The 20622-nt window shown below is 40.0% G+C and overlaps 1 protein-coding gene across 1 annotated transcript in view; it reads left to right on the plus strand.

Annotated features, from left to right (window-relative positions):
- Positions 1-20622, plus strand: part of LOC122793657 (E3 ubiquitin-protein ligase TRIM35-like) — a 794207-nt gene that overhangs the window by 314840 nt on the left and 458745 nt on the right. The window contains exon 2 of the mRNA XM_044061876.1: positions 15662-15757. Within this exon, the coding sequence (XP_043917811.1) occupies positions 15662-15757 (96 nt within the window). The remainder of the gene's footprint in view (positions 1-15661; positions 15758-20622) is intronic.

Below are 20622 nucleotides of genomic sequence, written 5' to 3' on the forward strand. Positions count from 1 at the left end.
CACATGGCAACAATTAGAATGCCACCTGCACATAAATGTCCTGGAGATGAGAGCAGTGCTTTTATCGTTGCAAGCCCTTCAGGACTCTCTTCCCACGGGGACTATAGCAGTTCAAACGGACAATATGTCTGTAGTGTGGTACATAAACAAGCAGGGCGGAACAAAGTCCTACCCCCTGTGTCGAGAAGCACTCAGACTTTGGCAGTGGGCGATCTCCCCTCAACGGTTTCTGATAGCAATGCACATCCCCGGGAGGTCCAACGTCATAGCGGACAGACTGAGCAGAACAATTCTCATGCCTCACGAGTGGTCTCTAAATCAGGCAGTAGCAGAGAGAATTTTCCAGAAGTGGGGCCAGCCTTGCTGCGACCTTTTTGCAACACCTCAAAACAGCAAGTGCCTCGACTTCTTCACACTCTTCCCTCTACCAGGCCATCCCCCCAGAGACGCTCTTGTCCACGATTGGCCTCGGGGTCTTCTATACGCTTTTCCCCCTTTTCCGTTGATTCCACAGTTAATTCAGAAAGCAACCGCATTGAGATCCAAAATGATCCTCATTGCTCCGTACTGGCCTCGACAAGTATGGTTTCTGTTCCTGCACCGTTATCTACTGGAACAGCCCCGACATCTGGAACCATTTCCAGACCTTTTGACCCATCTGACGGGCAAGCTGCACCAGTCTCTTCAGTCCCTTAACCTCACAGCTTGGTTGCTCCACTTCCAACCATAGCCAGGCTTCCCTTTATTTCTCTTCCTGTCCGTGATATCATTCTTGCCTCCCATAAGTCCAATACTAGGAAGACTTATGCGAGTAAATGGAAGTGTTTTTCGTTCTGGGCAGAAGCTAGGTCCTTAGATCCTTTTAATGCACCAATTCATAAAGTCCTAGATTTTCTGGTGGAGCTTTTTCATTCAGGGTCGTCGTCGGCCACTATCGGAGTACAACTAGCGGCCATTGCCAATTTTCATGTAGGGCTCTCGGAAACCAATATTATGTCCCATAAACTCTGTAAAGCTTTCCTCAAGGGCATCTTCTTGCTCAGACCTCCCATTAAGGATCCTCCTCCACAACGGGATCTAAATTTGGTGTTAACTTCATTAATTCTCCCTCCCTTTGAGCCCGCAGCTTCTTGTTCCCTCAAGCTTCTCTCTTGGAAAACTCTGTTTTTGATGGCTATAACATCTGCCAGAAGGGTGTCGGAACTTCAGGCCTTGTCTGTCCATCCCCCTTATTTGGTTTTTCATAAAGACAGGGTAGCTCTCAGAACAAATCCTTCCTTTCTACCAAAAGTTTCTTCTGAATCAAATCTGAACCACACTATTGACTTGCCTGTTTTCTTCCCGAATTATTCAAACAGGGCTGAACAGAAACTACATTCCTTGGATGTTCATCATCAACTGCGGTATTATCTAGACAGGACAAAACAATTCAGAAAGTCAGAACAGCTCTTCCTCTCTTATGCTGAAGGAAAGAAAGGACTTCCAGTATCAAAGGTAACTCTTTCCAGATGGTTAGCATCCATCATTACCTTTGTCTACGAGTTGAGACACAAACAACTTCCTTCAAGACCTAAGGCTCATTCAACCAGGGCACTATCAACCTCAACAGCCTTTCAAGCAAGGTTACCATTAGATGCCATTTGTGCAGCAGCTACATGGGCTTCTCAACATACTTTTATTACCCATTACAAACTTGATATAGCCTCCAGAAATAGAGCTGACTTTGGTTCCACCGTACTCAGGAGTCTGTTCCGTTGAGCCACCCAGGACCAAGGTGCTAGGGACGCTGTCCCATCTAGCAAGAATGAAGGCGAGAATGACAACTTAACATTAAGAAGTTATGTACCTACCATAACGTTCCATGTTAGTTGTCTTCTTCTCACCTTCTTTCTTGCGTCCCTCCCTCCTGCCCCCTAGCCTGCACAGACTTGAAGGTCTCTGAGTCTTTTTCTTTCATGATACATAGTTATTCAGGGTTACCCGTATCATGAGTGTTACCAGCAGGTAGACCGTATTTTTATATAATGGCTTATTTTTTGGTAACAATAAAACTATACTATGTGTTAGCTGTCAACGAGATCTGGGGAGTTAGCGCATGGTATTGTGGGATGTAGGGCTGCCTCGAGCTGGTAAAATAGCTCTCGAGCTATAGTATAGGCCGAGTCGGAGCCGAGGATCGGCTCCGAACCCATCCAGCAAGAAAGAGGGCGAGAAGAAGACAACTAACATGGAACGTTATGGTAGGTACATAACTTCTTATTTTGTAGTATGTTTAACAAATATCTGATGGAAGTATAAGTTAGGGTATAGTTTACCTTTTAAAACAAGTCTGTTACTTTAAAAATTTTTGGAGGGAAATTATCCAGTTAAGTATTGCTTATTTAAGTGTGTTTTAGTTTGTGTGTTTTATCTGAAGAAGTCCATTTTAAGTATACCACGGATGAAAGAGCTTATCTGGAGTAATAAACGGTCTTGTGTGCTTGTTGCTCTTCTGCCTTATTTATTTGTTTTTTGGAGTTTTGTAATATTTTTATTTCTGCTTTTATAATGCCCATATTTAAGCATGTCCATGTTTATCTTATCCACTTTTTTAATACTTTCAAAAAAATTTCTTTACACACAACTTTCCCATAATTTTATCACTCTTACATTTCAAAACACAGTTGGTAGTTTTCTCTTCACTACAATATAAATATTCTTTCACTTTTATTTTTATATGGCATATTCCCTTTTACTGGTAATGTATATGTTACCAGTCTCCTCAAAAAATGGCATTCTGTTTTATTATTTCTTATTTTATAGCTTTATTTTTTTCATCTGCTAACTTTTCCCATGGTTTAACAAAATAATACTGCATCATTATATTCTTGTACTACAAGTTTCTGTCCTTTTCTATTTTGTCAGTTTTTATTTTCCACATTAAAATGATTGCCTGGTAACTTTTAATTTCTTCATCTAATGCATTTTTCTCTATTACTTCTTATTGTATCTCAACAATGTTCATACTTATAATTAAATATGCTTATAACCAAACTGTCTTCTTCATTTATCCACTTTACCACTTTATATAAATTTAGAGAAGCAACATATACCACTGGGTTAATTAACCCTAAACCCCTTTCTTCTTTATTTACATACAGAATTTCTGTTTTTAATGGATTCAGTCTTGAGACCCATTTGAATGAAAAAATTGTAGCAACTTGTTTTCCAATATCATTGGTAGCATAAGTACACTTGCTAAATATACAATTTTCCCATTAAAATTGAATTTATCAAATAAACCTTTTTTAAAATGATAGTCTATATGTTTCTCAAAACAAGCAAATTCCTTCTAACTGTTCTGTTATCTTTTCCCATAGCATCCACTTATAATCTTATTACCAAATTTTAAACCTAAGACAGAAATTTCATTCATTGCAAATTGTATTCCTCCAATCTTAACCATATTGCCTAACCCTTTACTGTTCTCGTTGTTTAAAGTAATCCCTATCTTCTAAACATTCATTTAAATAACATATTACTTTTTTTATCCACATCTTGTTTTTTGCAATTAATATAATATCGTCTGTCTAAGTAAACAAGACTGGGATTTTTAAGCCTTCGGACATTACATACTCAGCTTTCTTCATTTTATTATTTATTTCACATACAGTTACATTCATAGGTCAAGCAAAGGGTATACAGCTCATTATATATCTCTATCTCCTTACTTAACCAACCATTTACCAAAATATTTACTTTATTATTTGTATAAGCAGTCATATATATACTTTCCTAATTTTCTCACTTTTATTGTATTCTTTCATTGTCACCCATAAGACGCCATGTCCTGTTGCATCAAATGCTTTCTTAAGATTCTCTGTCATATGTTTAGCTTCTTCTCCTCTTTTTATATCATTCACACTCTCTCGTACTATTATTAATGGTTCTTGACATTCCTTCCCTTTTATATTATACATAAAGGGTTCTATAACACTTTTCATTTTTGTTTCAGATTTTTCTGTAACATTTTCATAAAAATCTTATAATCATTATTGTTCAGTACTATCTACAGTTTTACATTATATTTTTTCTTCTTTCTTCCAGGTAAATTTAAGTATTCCACTACATAATTCTTGCCATTCTGTTAAGCTTTTATGCATTTCATATCCTATTCCATCTGGCCCTGCATCTGACTGTCTATTTATTTGTCCTAATAGTTTCTGTAATCCGTATAAAGAAATTTACTTTTCATATTCTTTATTTTCTTGTTCTGAAAACTTTTTTACTTCTGTTATTTTAATTTATCTTCTTCTTTAAACATGTATTGTACATATTCTACAGCAATAGTCATAATTTGTTCCTGAGTTCTTTCCATTTCTTCTTTTGTATTCATTTCCCTCATTATACCATTATCTTCCTTTACTAGTTTACTTAAACAGGCAGAAAATTGTTCTCTTTTTCCTTGCAAAACATATATATGTTTGAATAATATTGCTTTCATTTTCTCTTTTTTTTATATCTTTCTCTTTATCAGAATACTCTTTGTCATTATTTTTGAAATATTCCAGTGCGTGTTTATACACTGTTTTATACTTTTCTGTATCCTCTTTTCTTACATCATATAACAACTGTAAATAACTTTTTTTTATATATTTAATGTTAAAAGTCATTCACCATTCAGACCAGTCTTTATGAAATGTTCTCATTGTAAAGTGGTCTCTCCATGACTGCTTTACTAATCTTTTCTCTTCTTTATCCCAAATTTTCTCATTCAACCTTTTTATTCCTTTGCCTGATCTGAAGTAGTTTACTTCATTTGGTCTTCAACCTGTGGGGTACCGGATTCGTATCGGATCCAAGCAGGCAATCTTACTAGCATCTACTCCGAGCTCCAAGCTCCTCCCCTTACCCATAATACACCTCCACTACCTTCCAGCCCCCAGATTTTGTTTGCCGCGGCTAGCTGAAGCATCGTGATCTCCAGAGCTCTGGGTAGTAAGTGGGTGTTAAAGCTTTTAGAAAGCCTTTTTTCTCTAGGATAGTGATAGTGTAGGTTCCCCTTCTCCTCCCCTCGCTTGGTGCATCGTGTTTTCAAACTTTTAGTGTTGTTTAGCTTAGTTTAGAGTATTTAGCGTGTGAATTTTGCTTCCCCTCTCCTCTCAGTGTGTTCTGTGTGCGAGGGTGGTGAGTGGTGTTTTCAGTTGGGGAATATATTTTTTTCGTTTTGTTTTTCCCTCTGATATAATGGCTGATAAGCCTGTGTTTAAAAGATGCACTGAGTGTGGCCATAAGTTGTCCCCAGCAGATGGCCACACTCTTTGTGTAATGTGCTTGGGTGTGGCCCACCTTAGTACAGATTGCTCTATATGCATGGTTTTTAATCTGTGCGCAGTCAAGGACAGGAACGTTAAGTTGGCCCTGAAAGGCCTTCTTCCCACTTCTGAGGCGGTTGCCTCGTCTTCGGCTTCAGTCACAGCGGCTGCTGTGGCCGCCTTCCCTTCTTCTCTTGCTCTTGCTTCTCCTCCCTCCCAGGCTGGGACTCAACCTCACATGTCAAAGCCTGCAGAAGCAGAGCGGAAAAGGGGCAGAGAGGAGAGAGAGCCAAGACCTAGGTCAGAAAAACGCAAGAGGTCTCCGGACCTCCCTTCACCGGTTAAGACACATAGGATCCGTGAAGACACATAGGATCTGTGACTCCCCTCGGCTCCGATCTCCAAGGTTTTCCCTGGAGCCGGAGGAGACATGCTCTACATCTAGGGCCTTGGTGTCCCGACCCGCAAGGTCAGAGTCTGTGGCCTCATTGAGGTCCACTTGGTCCTTATCGGAAGTCAACATGGATAAAATGATGAGGAGGTTCATTCGTACTCAGATCCAGATGGTGGTCTTGCCAGCCCCCTCTCCTTCAGGAGGGGGGAGCGCGCTTCCTTTTTTTCAACCGATTTCTCCTTCTCCGATCTGTCCACCAGGTTCGGAGTACTCGGATCAGAGGATGGCTTTAGTCAGGGGGTTGGCGCCGACGGTGCATGCTTCCTCAATGTTGACAGCTGCCTGGAGCATGTCAGATCCGACCAGCTTGGATCTGAGCCGCTCTCGGAATGGAGCTTGGGTGTCAGATCCGAGGGAGTGGAACTTTTTTCATCGGCTCTGCATTTGTCGGGCCAAGTTCTCTCCCTTGCAGCTCCATCCACTTTGGGCCCTGCTCCGATTCTCTCATCGGACCCGGGGAGACCGGCTTCCTTACTGGTTCCACAGGAGGTTCGTTCTCCCTCGGCATTCGACATGGTAGAAAGGGTTCTCTCCACTGGATTGAGACCCCTGACTGTCCCCTCGGACTCCGCCCCGACCCCCTCGGCTCTTTCTATGATTCCCATCATTTTACCAGAGGGACAGCCCGTGCTCGAGGAGCCCCAGATGGCTCCCTCTGAGGAACAAGTGGCTTGCGAGTTCCCCCTGGAGAGTCCCACCAGAGATGTGCCTCGCAAGCATACGTGCAAGAAGAGGCACTTGGATTCCCCCGAGTTCCTCACTGAGGATATGGACTTGGATGATGGGGAAGGTTACCCCAGGTCACCTCCTGAGGATGTCCCCTTTGGAGACATCATGAAAATCCTTCGCCAATGGGGAGGTTGGTCTGCCCCCAAACCTTCTTCTGATGAGTCCGTGTTCCTGGAGGCTTTCGACACGGGCCCATATACTTCCTGGGTGTCCCCTCCCGCAGATCCCTTGGTGGACCTGGTCACCTCGTGGGCATGGATGGAGCCGGACACCATGGAACCAATTCCCAAAAGGCCTGACAAGATTTTGAGTCCACCTTTGGATAGGCCAGCATGGAACAAGGGCTCCCCATAGACGCTTTGGGGGTAGCAGCAGCCACTAAGAAGGAACTAGCCCAGGAGAGTTCCTCGGTTCATCTTCCTGACTGAGAGTCGCAGATGATGGACCACTTAGGGAAGCGGGTTTACTCTTCAGTTACCTTTTCTATTAGGGTGCTGAACTACCTGGCCCACGTCACGAGACTCCAACGCGACTTGGCCAAGGAGCTGGCGGACTCTCCCCCTAAGTCCATGTCGCAGGAGGACAGAGACTCGTTCTCCGCGAGGATGGCCACTTTGAAAGCAGTCTCCAACACGTCCATGTGATTCCTTTCACATGCTACTGAAGGAGCAGCTAGGGCAGCTGGGTCTGGCAACTCTATGAGGAGCAATGCCTGGCTCAGACTATGTCAATTCTCGGAACCTTTCAACGCGTCTTTTGTCAATGTCCCTTATGACGGCTCTACTCTTTTTGGTAAGACCGTCAAAGAGACTTTAGTCAAGAGTGAGAAGGACGGGAAGACACTGTCTGCTGTCGGGATCCGCTTCTCAAACCCTCAAAGGTCCTTTTCCCAGAACCAGAGAGGGCAAAAGAAGATGTGGTTCCGGAAGTCACAGTATTCCCGGGACACTCAGGGCTCTTCTTTCCCCAGAGGCAGAGGGGGACAGAATGGATGCCAGCCCATAGGCAGAGGGTGTCAGAGGAATTTTGGGTCTCGAGAACCTTTCTCAGACAGACCCGGACAGCAACCCTGAGGGGTGGCCCGACTAATCTACTCTGGAGGCAGTCGGGGGACGATTGTTCTTGCACCTGGCGGCATGGGAGTCCATAACATGAGACCACTGGGTGCTTCAGATCATATCCAGGGGATACTCTATCCCGTTTGTGCGTCCTCCCAAATCTCCCAAACACCTCCTGGATGTACCATCCACGCATATGGAGGCAGCAGGACAGGAAATTTCCAAGCTGCTAGAAAAACGAGCCATTGAAACTGTCTCCCCAGATCATTCCGGATCTTGCTTCTACTCCAGGTTTTTTGGGTCTTTATCAGAACATCGAAGTATTAAAACCTCGAATGCTCTGATATCGAAACACTATTCAGCGAACGCTAAGAATAGCGAATCTGCAGAACAGCAAATTTTTTCCTTGGGAAAGAATTTGGTTGGCCGTTTCTGTGGCTTCGCTATTCTTAGCGCTGTGGTGGAAAGTTACAGGTTGGGTTCAGGTTAGTGTGGGGGTGTTTGTACGTTAGGGTTAGGGGCGGGTTAAGTGAGTTAGGGTTAGGGTGCGGGTTAGGCGTGTGTGCGATAGTGACAGACTTTAGGGTTAGGGTCAGTTTAAGTGAGTTAGGGTTAGGGCACGGGTTAGGTGAGTGTGCGATACTGAAGGACCTTAGTGTTAGGGTTTGGGTTAAGGTAAGTGGGTAGATAGTAGTGTATGTTTAGTTTAGTGTAGCGTTAGATGTAGGAATTTAAGTGTATGTGTGTGGTTGCTGTTTGTTTGATGTGCTTGTGTTGTGTGTATGTGTTTCGGAGCAGTGAATTTTTTCCATGGGAAAATATTCGCTGTTCTGAATGTTCGATATTTTCATGTTTAGATGTTTTGGGGCCGATGAAATAGCGTTCACTATTTTCATCTTTCGATAATGTAATATAAACATGTTTTTTTTTGGTGCCGAAGAAACGGCTGACTTAAGGCCCATTCTGGACCTATCTACCCTGAACCTGTCAGTTGCCAAAGAGAAGTTCCGGATGGTCACACTACAGTCCATCATGCCGTACCTGCAAGAGAGCGACTGATTGTGCTGTTTAGACCTCCAGGATGCTTACTATCACATAAAAAAGCACAGAAGCTTCAGGAGGTTCCTCTGCTTACGGCTAGGAGTCAATCATTACCAATTTCGAGCCCTACCCTTTGGTCTCACCACAGCCCCCAGGGTGTTCACCAAAGTGATGGCGGTGGAAGCGACTCACCTGAGGCTTCAGGGGATTTATGTCTACCCGTACCTAGACGATTGGCTCCTCACTGCTCCCACCAGGCGTCTACTCTCTCAAACCAGGGATTATTTCTTAATCATTGCCCTGCATTTGGGGATCATAATCAGTGCACCCAAATCATTCCTAGATCCTGTCCAGGTGATAGACTACATTGGTGCAAGGATAGATACATTACAGTGCAAAATCTTCCTGACCTCAGAGAGAGTACAAAACCTGAGGATGCATGTCTCTCTAATCTACCATTCTCATCTTCCAATGGCGGAATCAGTGTTGAGGGCTTTATCTTCAGTGGCAGCGACCATAACGCTTCTCATGTGTGCCCGGTTACATATGAGAATTCGGTTTCATATTAGAACGACGAAAACACATTTTGTCGAATGCGTTTTCGTCGACACATGTAGGGCAAACAGGCAAAACAGCGAAGCGGCTGTTCAGTGAATTCTTTCTGTGGGAAAGAAGTCGCTTGACCGCTTCTTTGCTTTGCCTGTTCTGGAGTGTAGTCCCTTGTCTGGTATAGCTCCCAAGCGTGATTATGCAATAGTTACTGACCTTAGGGTTAGGGTGGGGGTTAAGGTAAGTGCATATGTATGAAAGTGTTTACTGTTTTTTATTTTGCGTTAGATGTATGGTTGAATTACGTGTGTGTGTTTTTAGCCGTTTACTTTTGTTTTGGGAAGGGGTAGGATTAGGGTTAAGGTAAGTGTGTTTGTGTTTGAACTGTTTATGTAAATGTGCGAGAGTTACTGACCTTAGGGTTAGGGTGCAGGTTAAGGTAAGTGCATATGTTTTAAAATGTTTACTGTTTTTTTTTTTTTTTTGTTAGATGTATGGTTGGGTTACTTGCGTATTTAGTTGTTTACTGTTTTTTGGGGGGTATAATTAGGGTTAGCGTATGTATGTATGTGTTTGGAAGTGTTTAATGTTTTTTTTTGGGGGGGGGGGATTGGAACAGCGATTTCTTTCCCTAGGAAAGAAATCACTGCTCTGTGGTTTCGACATTTTCAGCATTCGCTGAATATGTGTCAGTGTAACACCGTTCGCTGCTTTCAGCGTTCGATGTTATAATATGAACCCGAGAATTCTACAGTGGACACTAGCTGTGCAGTGGTCCCTGTTGGAACTTCCATTGTTGTATCCAGCATAACTCAGTTGAGTCTGTCGGTCGTCCCTCATATAGTGGATGTGTTCTCCAAACATTTTAGAGGGATGACCGTTTGTTCCAGCCCCTGCCCAAGCCACAGTGACCACGGATGTCTTCCAACTCGGGTGGGGGGGGTCATTGTTCAGGCAGGACAGTCCAAGGCCTGTGGTCCCCTGTATTGACCAGCTTGCACATAAACGTTCTAGAGATGAGGGCGGTCCTTTTATTGTTGCAGGCCCTTCATGCCTTTCTTTCTCTGGGAACCATTGCAATTCAGTCAGACAACATGTCAGTGGTCTGGTATGTCAACAAACAGGGAGGGACCAGGTCTTATCCCCTTTGTCGCAAGGCCATGCGAGTGTGGGAATGGGCAATCTCCACCAGTCGCTTTCTCATAGGAATGCACATTCCAGGACGGTCCAACATTCTAGCGGACAGGTTAAATCGGACTATTCTGATGCCTTACGAGTGGTCTCTGAATCTTTCAGTAGCGGAACAGATCTTCCTTCAGTGGGATCAGCCTTGCTGCAATCTCTTCGCATCTCCTTCCAACGTGAAGTGCAGCGAGTTTTTTGCTCTGAACCCCCTGCCGGGGGAGTCCCCCAGAGACGCTGTAGTCCATGCTTGGCCTCCCAGTCTTCTGTATGCTTACCCTCCAGTATCTCTTATTTCGAGGTTTCTACAGAATGCTCGTCGACTGGGGAGCAAAGTTTTGGCCTCGCCAGGTTTGGTTTCCCTTCTTTTGGTCTCACCTTCTGGCTCCGCCTTGAATCTTGGATCCCGTTCAGGATCTGATTTCACACCCATCGGGGGTTCCTCATCCGAGCCTGGACAGTTTGAAGCTCACAGTTTGGCTGCTCCAGTTCCCATGATTGCTAGGACTCCTGGATTATCCTCTTCAGTCAGGTCCATTTTGGTGGCTACTTATAAGTCTTCTACCAGGAAGGTTTATTGCAATAAATGGAAACGTTTTTCATTTTGGGCTTCTCAAAGGAGTTTAGACCCCTTCATGGCTCCTGTTTCTGCCATTCTTGATTTTCTAGCTGATATTTTTCAACACGGAGCTAGTTCTTCTACTGTCAAGGTTCAATTGGCTGCTATTTCTCATTTTCATGTGGGTGAGAATTCTGCCTCTCTAGCCTCCTCCAGGCTGTGTAAAGCCTTTATCAAAGGGACTTTCCTGTTACGCCCACCCCGGTCAAGGATCCTGTTCCTCCATGGTGCTTTACTATGGTTCTTCAAGCTCTGGTCGCTCCTCCTTTTGAACCCACTGCAACCACAGATCTAAAATTCTTATCTTGGAAGACAGCATTTCTGGTGGCTATTATCTCTGCAAAAAGGGTTTCAGAACTGCAGGCCTTATCCTTCAAAGTTCCTTATATGATTTTCCAGAAAGATAGGGTTTCCCTTCGGACCAATCCATCCTTTCTCCCCAAGGTGACGTCACCAGTTAATATCAATCAAACCATCAATTTATCAGTTTTCTTTCCTAATTTTGCTAACAAAATGGAATACAAGCTCCACCTGCTGGATGTTCATAGACAGTTACGATTCTACTAAAAATTTCCGTAAATCCGATCAGTTGTTTGTATCCTTCTATAAACCCTTTTTGGGTAAACCTATCTCCAAGGTCACTATTGCTAGGTGGATTTCTTCATGCATACTTCCGGTCTATAAGAATAGAGGCATGCCTCTTCCGGTTCAGGTGAAAGCTCATTCCACTAGGTCCATGGCTACGTTTGCGGCCTTTTGGTCTAGAGTCTCTTTGGATGATATTTGTTCTGCAGCTACCTGGTCCTCATATCATACATTTATTTCTCATTACAAATTGGATTTGACTTCCAGAAGGAGAGCATCCTTTAGTTCCACGGTGCTCCGGAATATCCTTCCATGAGTACCACCCAGGAGTTTAGTAGCTGGGGACTCTGGGGACCAAATGAAGTAGAACTATTTCAGATAAAGTAGTTCTACTTCATTTGTCTTCAACCGTCCCTCCCTCCTTCCCCTGGACCTTGTCATATGAACAGCCTACGGGCTGCAGTTTTAGGTCACAAGTATTTTCTCAGGTCGAGTTATCAGTATAAGAATCAGCAAACTCGATCTGGGGGTTGGAAGGTAGTGGAGGTGTATTATGGGTAAGGGGAGGAGCTTGGTGCTCGGAGCAGATGTCAGTAAGATTGCTGGCTCGGATCTGATATGGATCCGGTATCTCACAGGTTGAAGACAAATGAAGTAGAACTACTCATATGGAACGTTATAGTGAGTACATAACTTCTTTTTTTTATATATATTCCTTATTTTCCTTTATCTCTCTCCATACTGCTAAATAATCCAAACAAATGTTTCACTTTATTCTCCTTCTCTTATGTTTATTCCATCAGATATCATATTTTAAAATAATCTATTTCAGTTCTGTAGGTACCCCCTCTATAAGTCCATGAATTTCTGTCCCAGAGTATTAATTTACCACATCTCATAACTTCTAATAATTGTCTTACATCATTCCCTTTCTTTGTATATTTTCCTCTTAAGTCACAATTAAAATCTCCTGTCACTATTTGTGTCTTTCGGCTTTTCCCGGTTAGAGGTCGCCACAGTGGAACTCCGGTCTGCTAATGATTGGTAGTTGATTTTTACGTGCCGAGTTACCAGCCCTGACACACAACCTTCAACGAAGGTACGCCCAATCACGCATGTCTCCACGCAGAAGACGCTGTAGCTGAAAATCGAACTGGACGTCTTAATGTGAGGCGACAATGCTACCGCAGCACCACCACCGCAGGTACAAAATCTCCTGTCACTATAATATTCATATTTACTACTACATACTCTAAAATTTGATGAAATAGCTTTTCTTTTTCTTTGGAAGTAACATAAGCATATAATGCTATAATTCTGTATAGCTGTTCTTCCCATTTTAAGACAACAATATTCTTCCCATTATTACTAAAATGACATCTAATATTTTTACTGTATTTCTGCAAAGAATTCCTACTCTAGAAATCTATCATTTCCCAAATTCCAAATTATCTTTCCCCATAGTCTTTCTGTTTGTAATCTTTCCTCATTTGATAAGAATCTTGTATCTTCTAGTACAATTACATCTACATCACATTTATTACACCAGTCCAAAATCCCTGTCCTTCATACTATATTTTTAATACCATTTACATTCACAAAAAGTATCTTATTACTTACCCTTTTCCTTAACTTTTTAAAGATTATAATTATGTTTTATTTCTCATCCATTTTATTTCTTTTTTCTTTTATGCCTATTCCTTTAAATTTTCTTTTTGTATCTTTTACCCTCTTACCAATTTAATTCTTCTTTTTTTCCTTTTACTACTTCCCAATTTATATCTTCCTCATAACTTATTTCGGAACCCTCCTCCAGTCTTTCTTTCTTAGCTCTTTCTTCATCTTCTTTATCTAACCTTTCTTCTATTTCCACCACTTTTGAAGTTTCTTCTCTTTCTTCATTCACTTTCATTATTTTCAGTCTTATGGTCCAGCCGCAAATGCACAAATTTTTTACATTTATAACATTTCAGTTCAAATTTTTTTTTTGCTTCATGACCTAGTTCCGCACAAGTGTAACATTTTTTTTATCACAATTATTTATCAAATGCCATTCTTTTCTACAAAAGGCATGGTTGTGGTTTTCCCCAATATTTTACAATAACCTTATTTCCTTCAACATTTGTCCTGCTTGGAACATGTAGAATTTTATCCTTTTCTATTTTAACACAATATAAAATTCTCATCCACCAGTCCATAAACCTCTTTTATCTTAAACTTTTGCAATACCTAGTACTTCTTTGCATAAACATTTCAAATGCCTTTTTAAAGTCTCTCTTTCTACTTACATTTGAAATTGTACATGAATCTTCTTTTTCTGTTTTCCTATTAAATGCTTTTATTACATATAAGCTCCAAGGATTACAGTCCTTCTTTTTTCATAGTCCCAAAGAAAAATTTCCATTGCATAAACAATCTGAAATATAATGTTACAAAATGTCTCTGTTTATGAGAATAAAAACTCATACCTCTTGGGCTTTTACACCCAAAGGAACCATTAAGTTGTCCCAAACATCATACCTATCCAGTTCTTGTTCTTCTTCATTTGGAATTTTCACCACATACGTCCTGTTCTGCTTTCTGTTTATTTTCTGTTATTTCCCCGAGTGCCTTTCTTCACCTTTTCTGCATAGGAAATCCTTTCTGCTCCACCATCGTCTTTCAAGATTGATTATGCTTTTTCTTTCCATATCTTATCCATAATATCTCCCCGTAAAATATCTCCTTCATTTTCTGGCTCACTTTGCATTAACATTTCTTTTACTATATCATCAAGCAACCTCTAACACAAGACTCGCTCATTGACTCCTTTGTTTGGTTTCAGCAAACAGATTTTGCTGAAACATTACCTCTAAAACCTCCATATCTTTGTTGGAACTCTCTGCAGCACTGGCATTTACCTCCATGCCTTCCACCATTGTCTCCACATCACACTTCATCCTTCCATCCGCCACTGCGCTTTGAATGGGACATGTATGCTCTCTTGTTAACGCCAGGGTTTCGAGTAGGGAATGTTCCGCAATGCCCTAGCCAAATTTCCCCTATTAGAATAAATACCATTTTTTGTCTCCCCTGAAAAGAGAGAACTAGCCTAGTGGGATTAACCTTGTTAACAAAGTATGGATAAATAAATAAATACATACATACAAAAAAAATTAAATGTGAGGCATTCATATACAAGACACATAATTATTGTTTGTGAAATTGTGCCACAAATGGTGTGATGGCAAAAATAAAGCAACTATGTGACAGACGGCTTTTCACAAATGTTTTATTTAAAATCTTTTAACAGCAACTTCCAAAAGAGAACTGTTAAACATAGTAAAAATGGAAATAGAAGAGCTTCAGTGCTAAAAATTGTTTTGTTCATTTTTTTAATCTTTTGCTGATCTGTAGCCAGATTACTCGTGTAGTAGAGCATACATATGTGCTACCATTATCTAAAGTTTGGAAAGAGTAATGAGAATGTAGAAATTTTAATGTGTCTGTTTTGGGGAAGGGTTTGTCAGATTTGTCCTTCTAGTGGCCGACTTTATTTTAGTAAGGGGGGCAAGAATTAAGCCAGGGAATACCTACTGCTATGCTGAAGCTGAGGTGTAGTGGTTACATAAAAAGGTATGGAGCTTGCATAGTATTTCCATTTACTTTGCCATCATTAGTGCAGATACACTCATTGGGTACAGCACACTGAATCCAAAGCTTATATGAAGGCTTTATTTGAAGAAGTCACCTAAAACAATGCATAGATGCAGAATCTGTGCCATCAAGGGGAATGAATTTGATGGTTTTGTAATGAAAAAAGCCTGAACTCTGTTGTTTATCTTTTTTCCTATCCATTATACTAAGTACCAGGTAAATCAGTATCAGGCAGCAATCATGTGGAATGGGTTTTCTTCATTTGGAGCTGAATGGTGTGGATGTAGAGGAGGAAGAAGGCATTGAGATTTGTTAGAATTAGGGAATGCAGTGACAGAGAAAACACAGATGTAAATGCACATGTGGCCTTCAACTGTTAAATGATGTTGTTGATTAAAAGCTATGTTAAATGCATGTGTTACTTGCAAGTTGTATAATTACTGTCATTTTTGTAAGTTAACGAAAAAGGAGACAAATTGTTTTGTCTTTATAAAATCTAATATTATTTTCTTAGGAAACAGTAAGGAAAAATGCTGAAATATTCAGACAACGACTATTGAACTTTGAAAAGTCACAAAAGGCATATGATGACATCATGATTAACAATAAGGTACGACTGTTGCTTATGTTATCACTTAAACTTTTTAATTAACATGTACATTTTGCCATAATGTATGTATTAGGAATTAATCTGTCTGTTACAGAGAGAGACTTCCCAAAGATTGTATTTGTTAACTGGAACACCATACCTCAACACAAAAAAAACTTTCTAGTCTTTTTTATCTGTATCCTCTGCATGGAGGCTGCACTTTGCCTGTAGTTTTTCTATAACCGAGACATTTGTTGACAATTTGCATCTTAAAGAAGAGAGGTATTAGTACATCATTAATGCATATGGAATCATAATAAGTTTTTTTTTAGCAAGAAACATCTTTATTAAATTATCATGTATAACATAGGCAAGCATACATTTATATAAATGAAAACAAACCATATTGACATAATTTTAGTTGCAAACATACATCACAAACCATACTGACATAATTTTAGTTGCATATATTATACATCACTTATAATCTATTCAGTCATTGTCGGTCAAATATTACATAGCTCATTCAAATCCTGACTTTGTTTAAACCTCGTTCCTCCTCTGCATGTATTATGCAGACAGTTCCCATTTTTTTCTATGTAATTTGCTCCTACCCTTTTCTGAAGATCTCAATTCCAGTTGTTTTATCTCTTATTATATTCACTACTTCTAGTACAGTTGGTTTAGACCAGTGATGGTGAACCTATGACAGGCGTGTCAAAGGTGACACATGCCACAACATTTTGAGTGACACGCCAGCAATCACCAACACTCGAATTAGCAAAGACACTGCTTTTGCATTCATTGCTCATGTGAAGTGCACTGAATTATTTTGTGCCAGGAGCTTTTGACACACCAAACTCAAAAGGTTTGCCAAGACTGGTTTAGACTTTGATTTCCATTTTCTAGTAATTGCTTTTTTGACAGCCACCATAATTAGACTCAGTAAGGCCTTAACTATGTCTAGGCAATTCCGATTCTGTATCATAGCTCAAAAAAATAATTTGCTTATTTACACCAATTTACTCAACCAGTATCTCTGATAGAGTAGTCTGCAGGGAATCTTTAAAGCCTGCCAACTCATTACACTCCCAGAAAATGTGTTCCCATTTACCTCTTTCTTTCCCATCACACCTCCAACATTTGCTGTCTACCTGAGGAAAAAATTCTTCAAGCAAAGATCCTAAATTTTCTAGACTTTGTTGCATTTTTGGGAGACATACATATATCCCCCATTGTTTCTTTGTGAATTGCTTATCCAATCTCTCTTCCCAATCCTTTCTAACCTCCTCTGATTGATTCTAATAGATATCATGCAATAATTTGTATACTCTACTAATTATTCCTTTTTTAACAGCAGCTTTGTTCTAGATTCTACTAAAAACTCTACCAGTGCTGGTCCTTCACTTAAGATCACCCTATTTCTGTCTCTTTGCCTATACATTGATATCAATCCTTGATAAGAAAGGCAGTCTCTAGCCTGCAGTCCAAGTAAATTCTTGGCCTCTTCCTATTCTATTACCTTTCCCTCTATAATTACTTGCTCCCAATACCTTGGCTGTTTTGCCGATTTTTCTAATACTTTCCAGCCCCCTCTTGCCTATTGTCTGTATCCCTAATTGCAGTCATCCCTATTGGCAGAATCTTCTTTCTCCATTTCTTTGTTGGCTTAGCTCTTAGATTACTTTCTGCTACTTTATGAATGTAACATTCTGTATGGTTATTGTTATTCTCCTTAAGGATCTGCATCCAAAATCCCAGTCTCTCCTTGGTTCTTGAGCTTCCCCCTGTTTCATCTTCATAATCCCTTTCCACTTTGAATTATAGGTTTCTGCTTGTGCTATGTATAGGAGCCGTAACTGTGTAGGCCTGAAATACCCCTTCAAATCGGGTAATCCCAAACTGCCTGGTTCTGTTGGAATAATCAGCTTATCCCACTTGACTCTTGCTGTTTTCCCCTCCCAGATAAAATCCTTCATCTCTTTATTAATTGCTATACACAAGTTCTCCTCTAGTTGATAAAAAATATGCTTGACCTGTGTACAAAACTAAAGGGACTAAAACATTTTAACTGCTTGTAACTTGCTATCCATATCAATATAACAGAGCTTCCAATTTCTCCATTTTGTATTATGTTTTGTTTAGTGTCTTCCCACATATCCTTAGCTGCCACACCAGAATCTTTTTTATTTCGTACTTCTAAGTACTTAGTTTTATCATGTTCCCATAAGTATGGATATTGCTGAACAAATTCATGTGTGGGTACATAATTTATCTTTATTGTCTTTGTTTTACCTTCATAAATTTTGTATCCCAAAAAGATTTGAAACTGCCTCAAAATGTTCCACAACACTGAAATGCCCTTTTCTGGTTTTATCAGGTATAAAATAATATCATCTGCAAATATACCGACTATATTCTTGAGTTTCTGAGTCCCTTATTTTCTTTTCCAATGGTTCTAAATAGGATGCAAATAACAAAGGGGAAAGAGGACACCCTGCCTAGTTCCTCTGCTCAAACAGAAATTATCAAAGAGGAACCCACCTGCTTTAATTTTCATCTCCGATCCCTCATATATCCTCCTAATCAGCCTTATCATTTTATCATGGAATGCAAATACTTCAATTACCCTGCTCATAAACTCCTAGCTTACTGTGCCAAATGTTTTCTCTGAATCAAAACCCACCAACAACAGTGGTATTTTCTTACATTCTGCTTCCTTCTGGATCATCAGTGTTCAGTAATGTTATCAAATGTTTGCCTCCCTCCACAAAACCACACAGTGATCCATATGTATCAAGTTTGGCATCACGTTTGTCCTTTTTTTAGCCATTATAGACATAAATACTTTATAATCATTATTTATAATTGAAATGGCTCTGTATGAAGCCGGATCTGATGGGTCTTTACCCTCTTTAGGTATCACAGCCACAACCGCTTTCTTCCAGTATATTGGTGCTTCTCCTCCTTTAAAAATACTTTTAAACAAAACCGTCCAGATCTTTATCATTTTTTTCCCTGCTAGCTTCCAAACTTCCACAGGAACACCATCTATTCCTGGGGACTTTCCTGTGGATTGATTGCACTTTATCATTTTTATCTCATCTCTTCCTCTCCTAATTGTAAGTAATTGAGCCTCATCTACCTCTAATCCTGGCATATTTAATTCTTCCATAAACATTTCCATTTATACCTTTTATTGATTTCCATATTTCTCTGCTTTATACAGACTTTCATAAAATTTCCGAAATATTTCTTGTACCTGTACAGGATCTTTTGTTATCGTCCTTGTTATAGGCCACCCTAAGCTTGGCGACAACCCCTTCTACTTTCTGTTGCCTGAGTCATTGTGATGAAAGTTTTTGTTTTCTTGAGTTATTATCAAACAACAGTTGCTTAACAGCAATCTTTCTAAACTCATGCATATTATTGAGGTAGTCTCTTATTTTCTGTTTAGCATTCAGCAGTTGGTCCTCTTCTTGTTCTGTGAGATCCGTCCTATTGTGTAATGTTTTAACATTTGTTAGTTTCTCTAAATTATTCTTGCTACTTCTTAACCATTTCTCTTGCTTTATTTCCACCATATTCTTAAACTTCACTTTAATTTTATCCCATTCCCTAGCTATATTTTTAGAAGAAATTTCTATCTTCTTTAATGACCCTCGAATAATTTCCACTACCCATACCTTAAATTTTTCTATTTTCAATGGACAGGTGGAAAAGCACCAGTGTCTCATTTTTATTTCAGTTATTATTGGTGTGTGAACTGAAATCATTATTGGATGCATATCAAAGCTTTCTATTAAATGTACACGTTACTGTGAATTGTAAGTTATGTCTAGCCTAGCTCAGTTTTTGTATTCTGGGGAATAATAAGTAAATTTACCCTGAACTTCTACTACTGAATTCACATCATCCATGCCAAAATATTTTCATAAATTTCTTGAAAAATCTACCATCCTTTGTTATATTTTCCCTTCTCGACCCCCCTGACACATCTTCACTGCTGCATATCAAATTCCATTCCCCACCTATAAGTAATATTCTCTGCAGCTGATTATTTCTCCCAAAATTTTCTTAAGCTCCATTGTAGCAGTTGTAGGTGGACTATAAATACATGCCAGTGTAATCCCCCTCCTGTGCCAGTCGCCCCTTAGTACTACAAATCTACCATTATTTTTTATCCTCTTCTATCACTATTGGAGCTTCTCTTGCGATTAATATAAGTACTTCTCTTTTCCTTTGTCCCAGCTATTCAGTTGAATAACTGTCCTGAAAGCCTTTCTTTATCAAATTTTCACGTTCAGTTCTTCCAAATGTGTCTCCTATACATAGCTATTTGCATGCTACATTTTTAAATATAGTTCACTACTCTTTCTTTTTTGTGTATATCTGTGAGACCATTAACATTTAAAGATAATACAGAAAACATCATTATGTTAAAAAGTTATTATTCCCACCTTTTATGTGTAACAGCTTTTTTGTTAAGTATCTAGTTCCAGCTTTTGTGTTACATGCATACACTAATGTATGTCAGGTTGATCTTGCATACAGTTGCTTGTTGTCATATCCATTTGAGCATATTTTACATCTTACAAAGCTTTGTGTTTTATTGAAAGCCCTCAAAAAAAATACACCTCCAGTACACCCCTAAAACCTATTAACTTAATGTTAACACACAAAGCTATATACATCTTCAAATACTGAAGTTTTACCCTCATAATAGGACCAGTTGTCTCAAACAGACAGCTACACTTATGGACCTGAATTAACCTAAAAGGAAGGTTATGTGTGCTAAGACGCATGGTACAACCTGTGCTTCTGCTAAGTGCTGTCTGGTTTTGTCTTGTCTTTATTGCTCTCTCAGATTGGGAAGAGACTTGAAT

The sequence above is a fragment of the Protopterus annectens genome, chromosome 2.part0 (genome assembly GCF_019279795.1).
Source record: "Protopterus annectens isolate FY-2018-M chromosome 2.part0, PAN1.0, whole genome shotgun sequence".
NCBI classification, from domain to species: Eukaryota; Metazoa; Chordata; order Ceratodontiformes; family Protopteridae; genus Protopterus; species Protopterus annectens.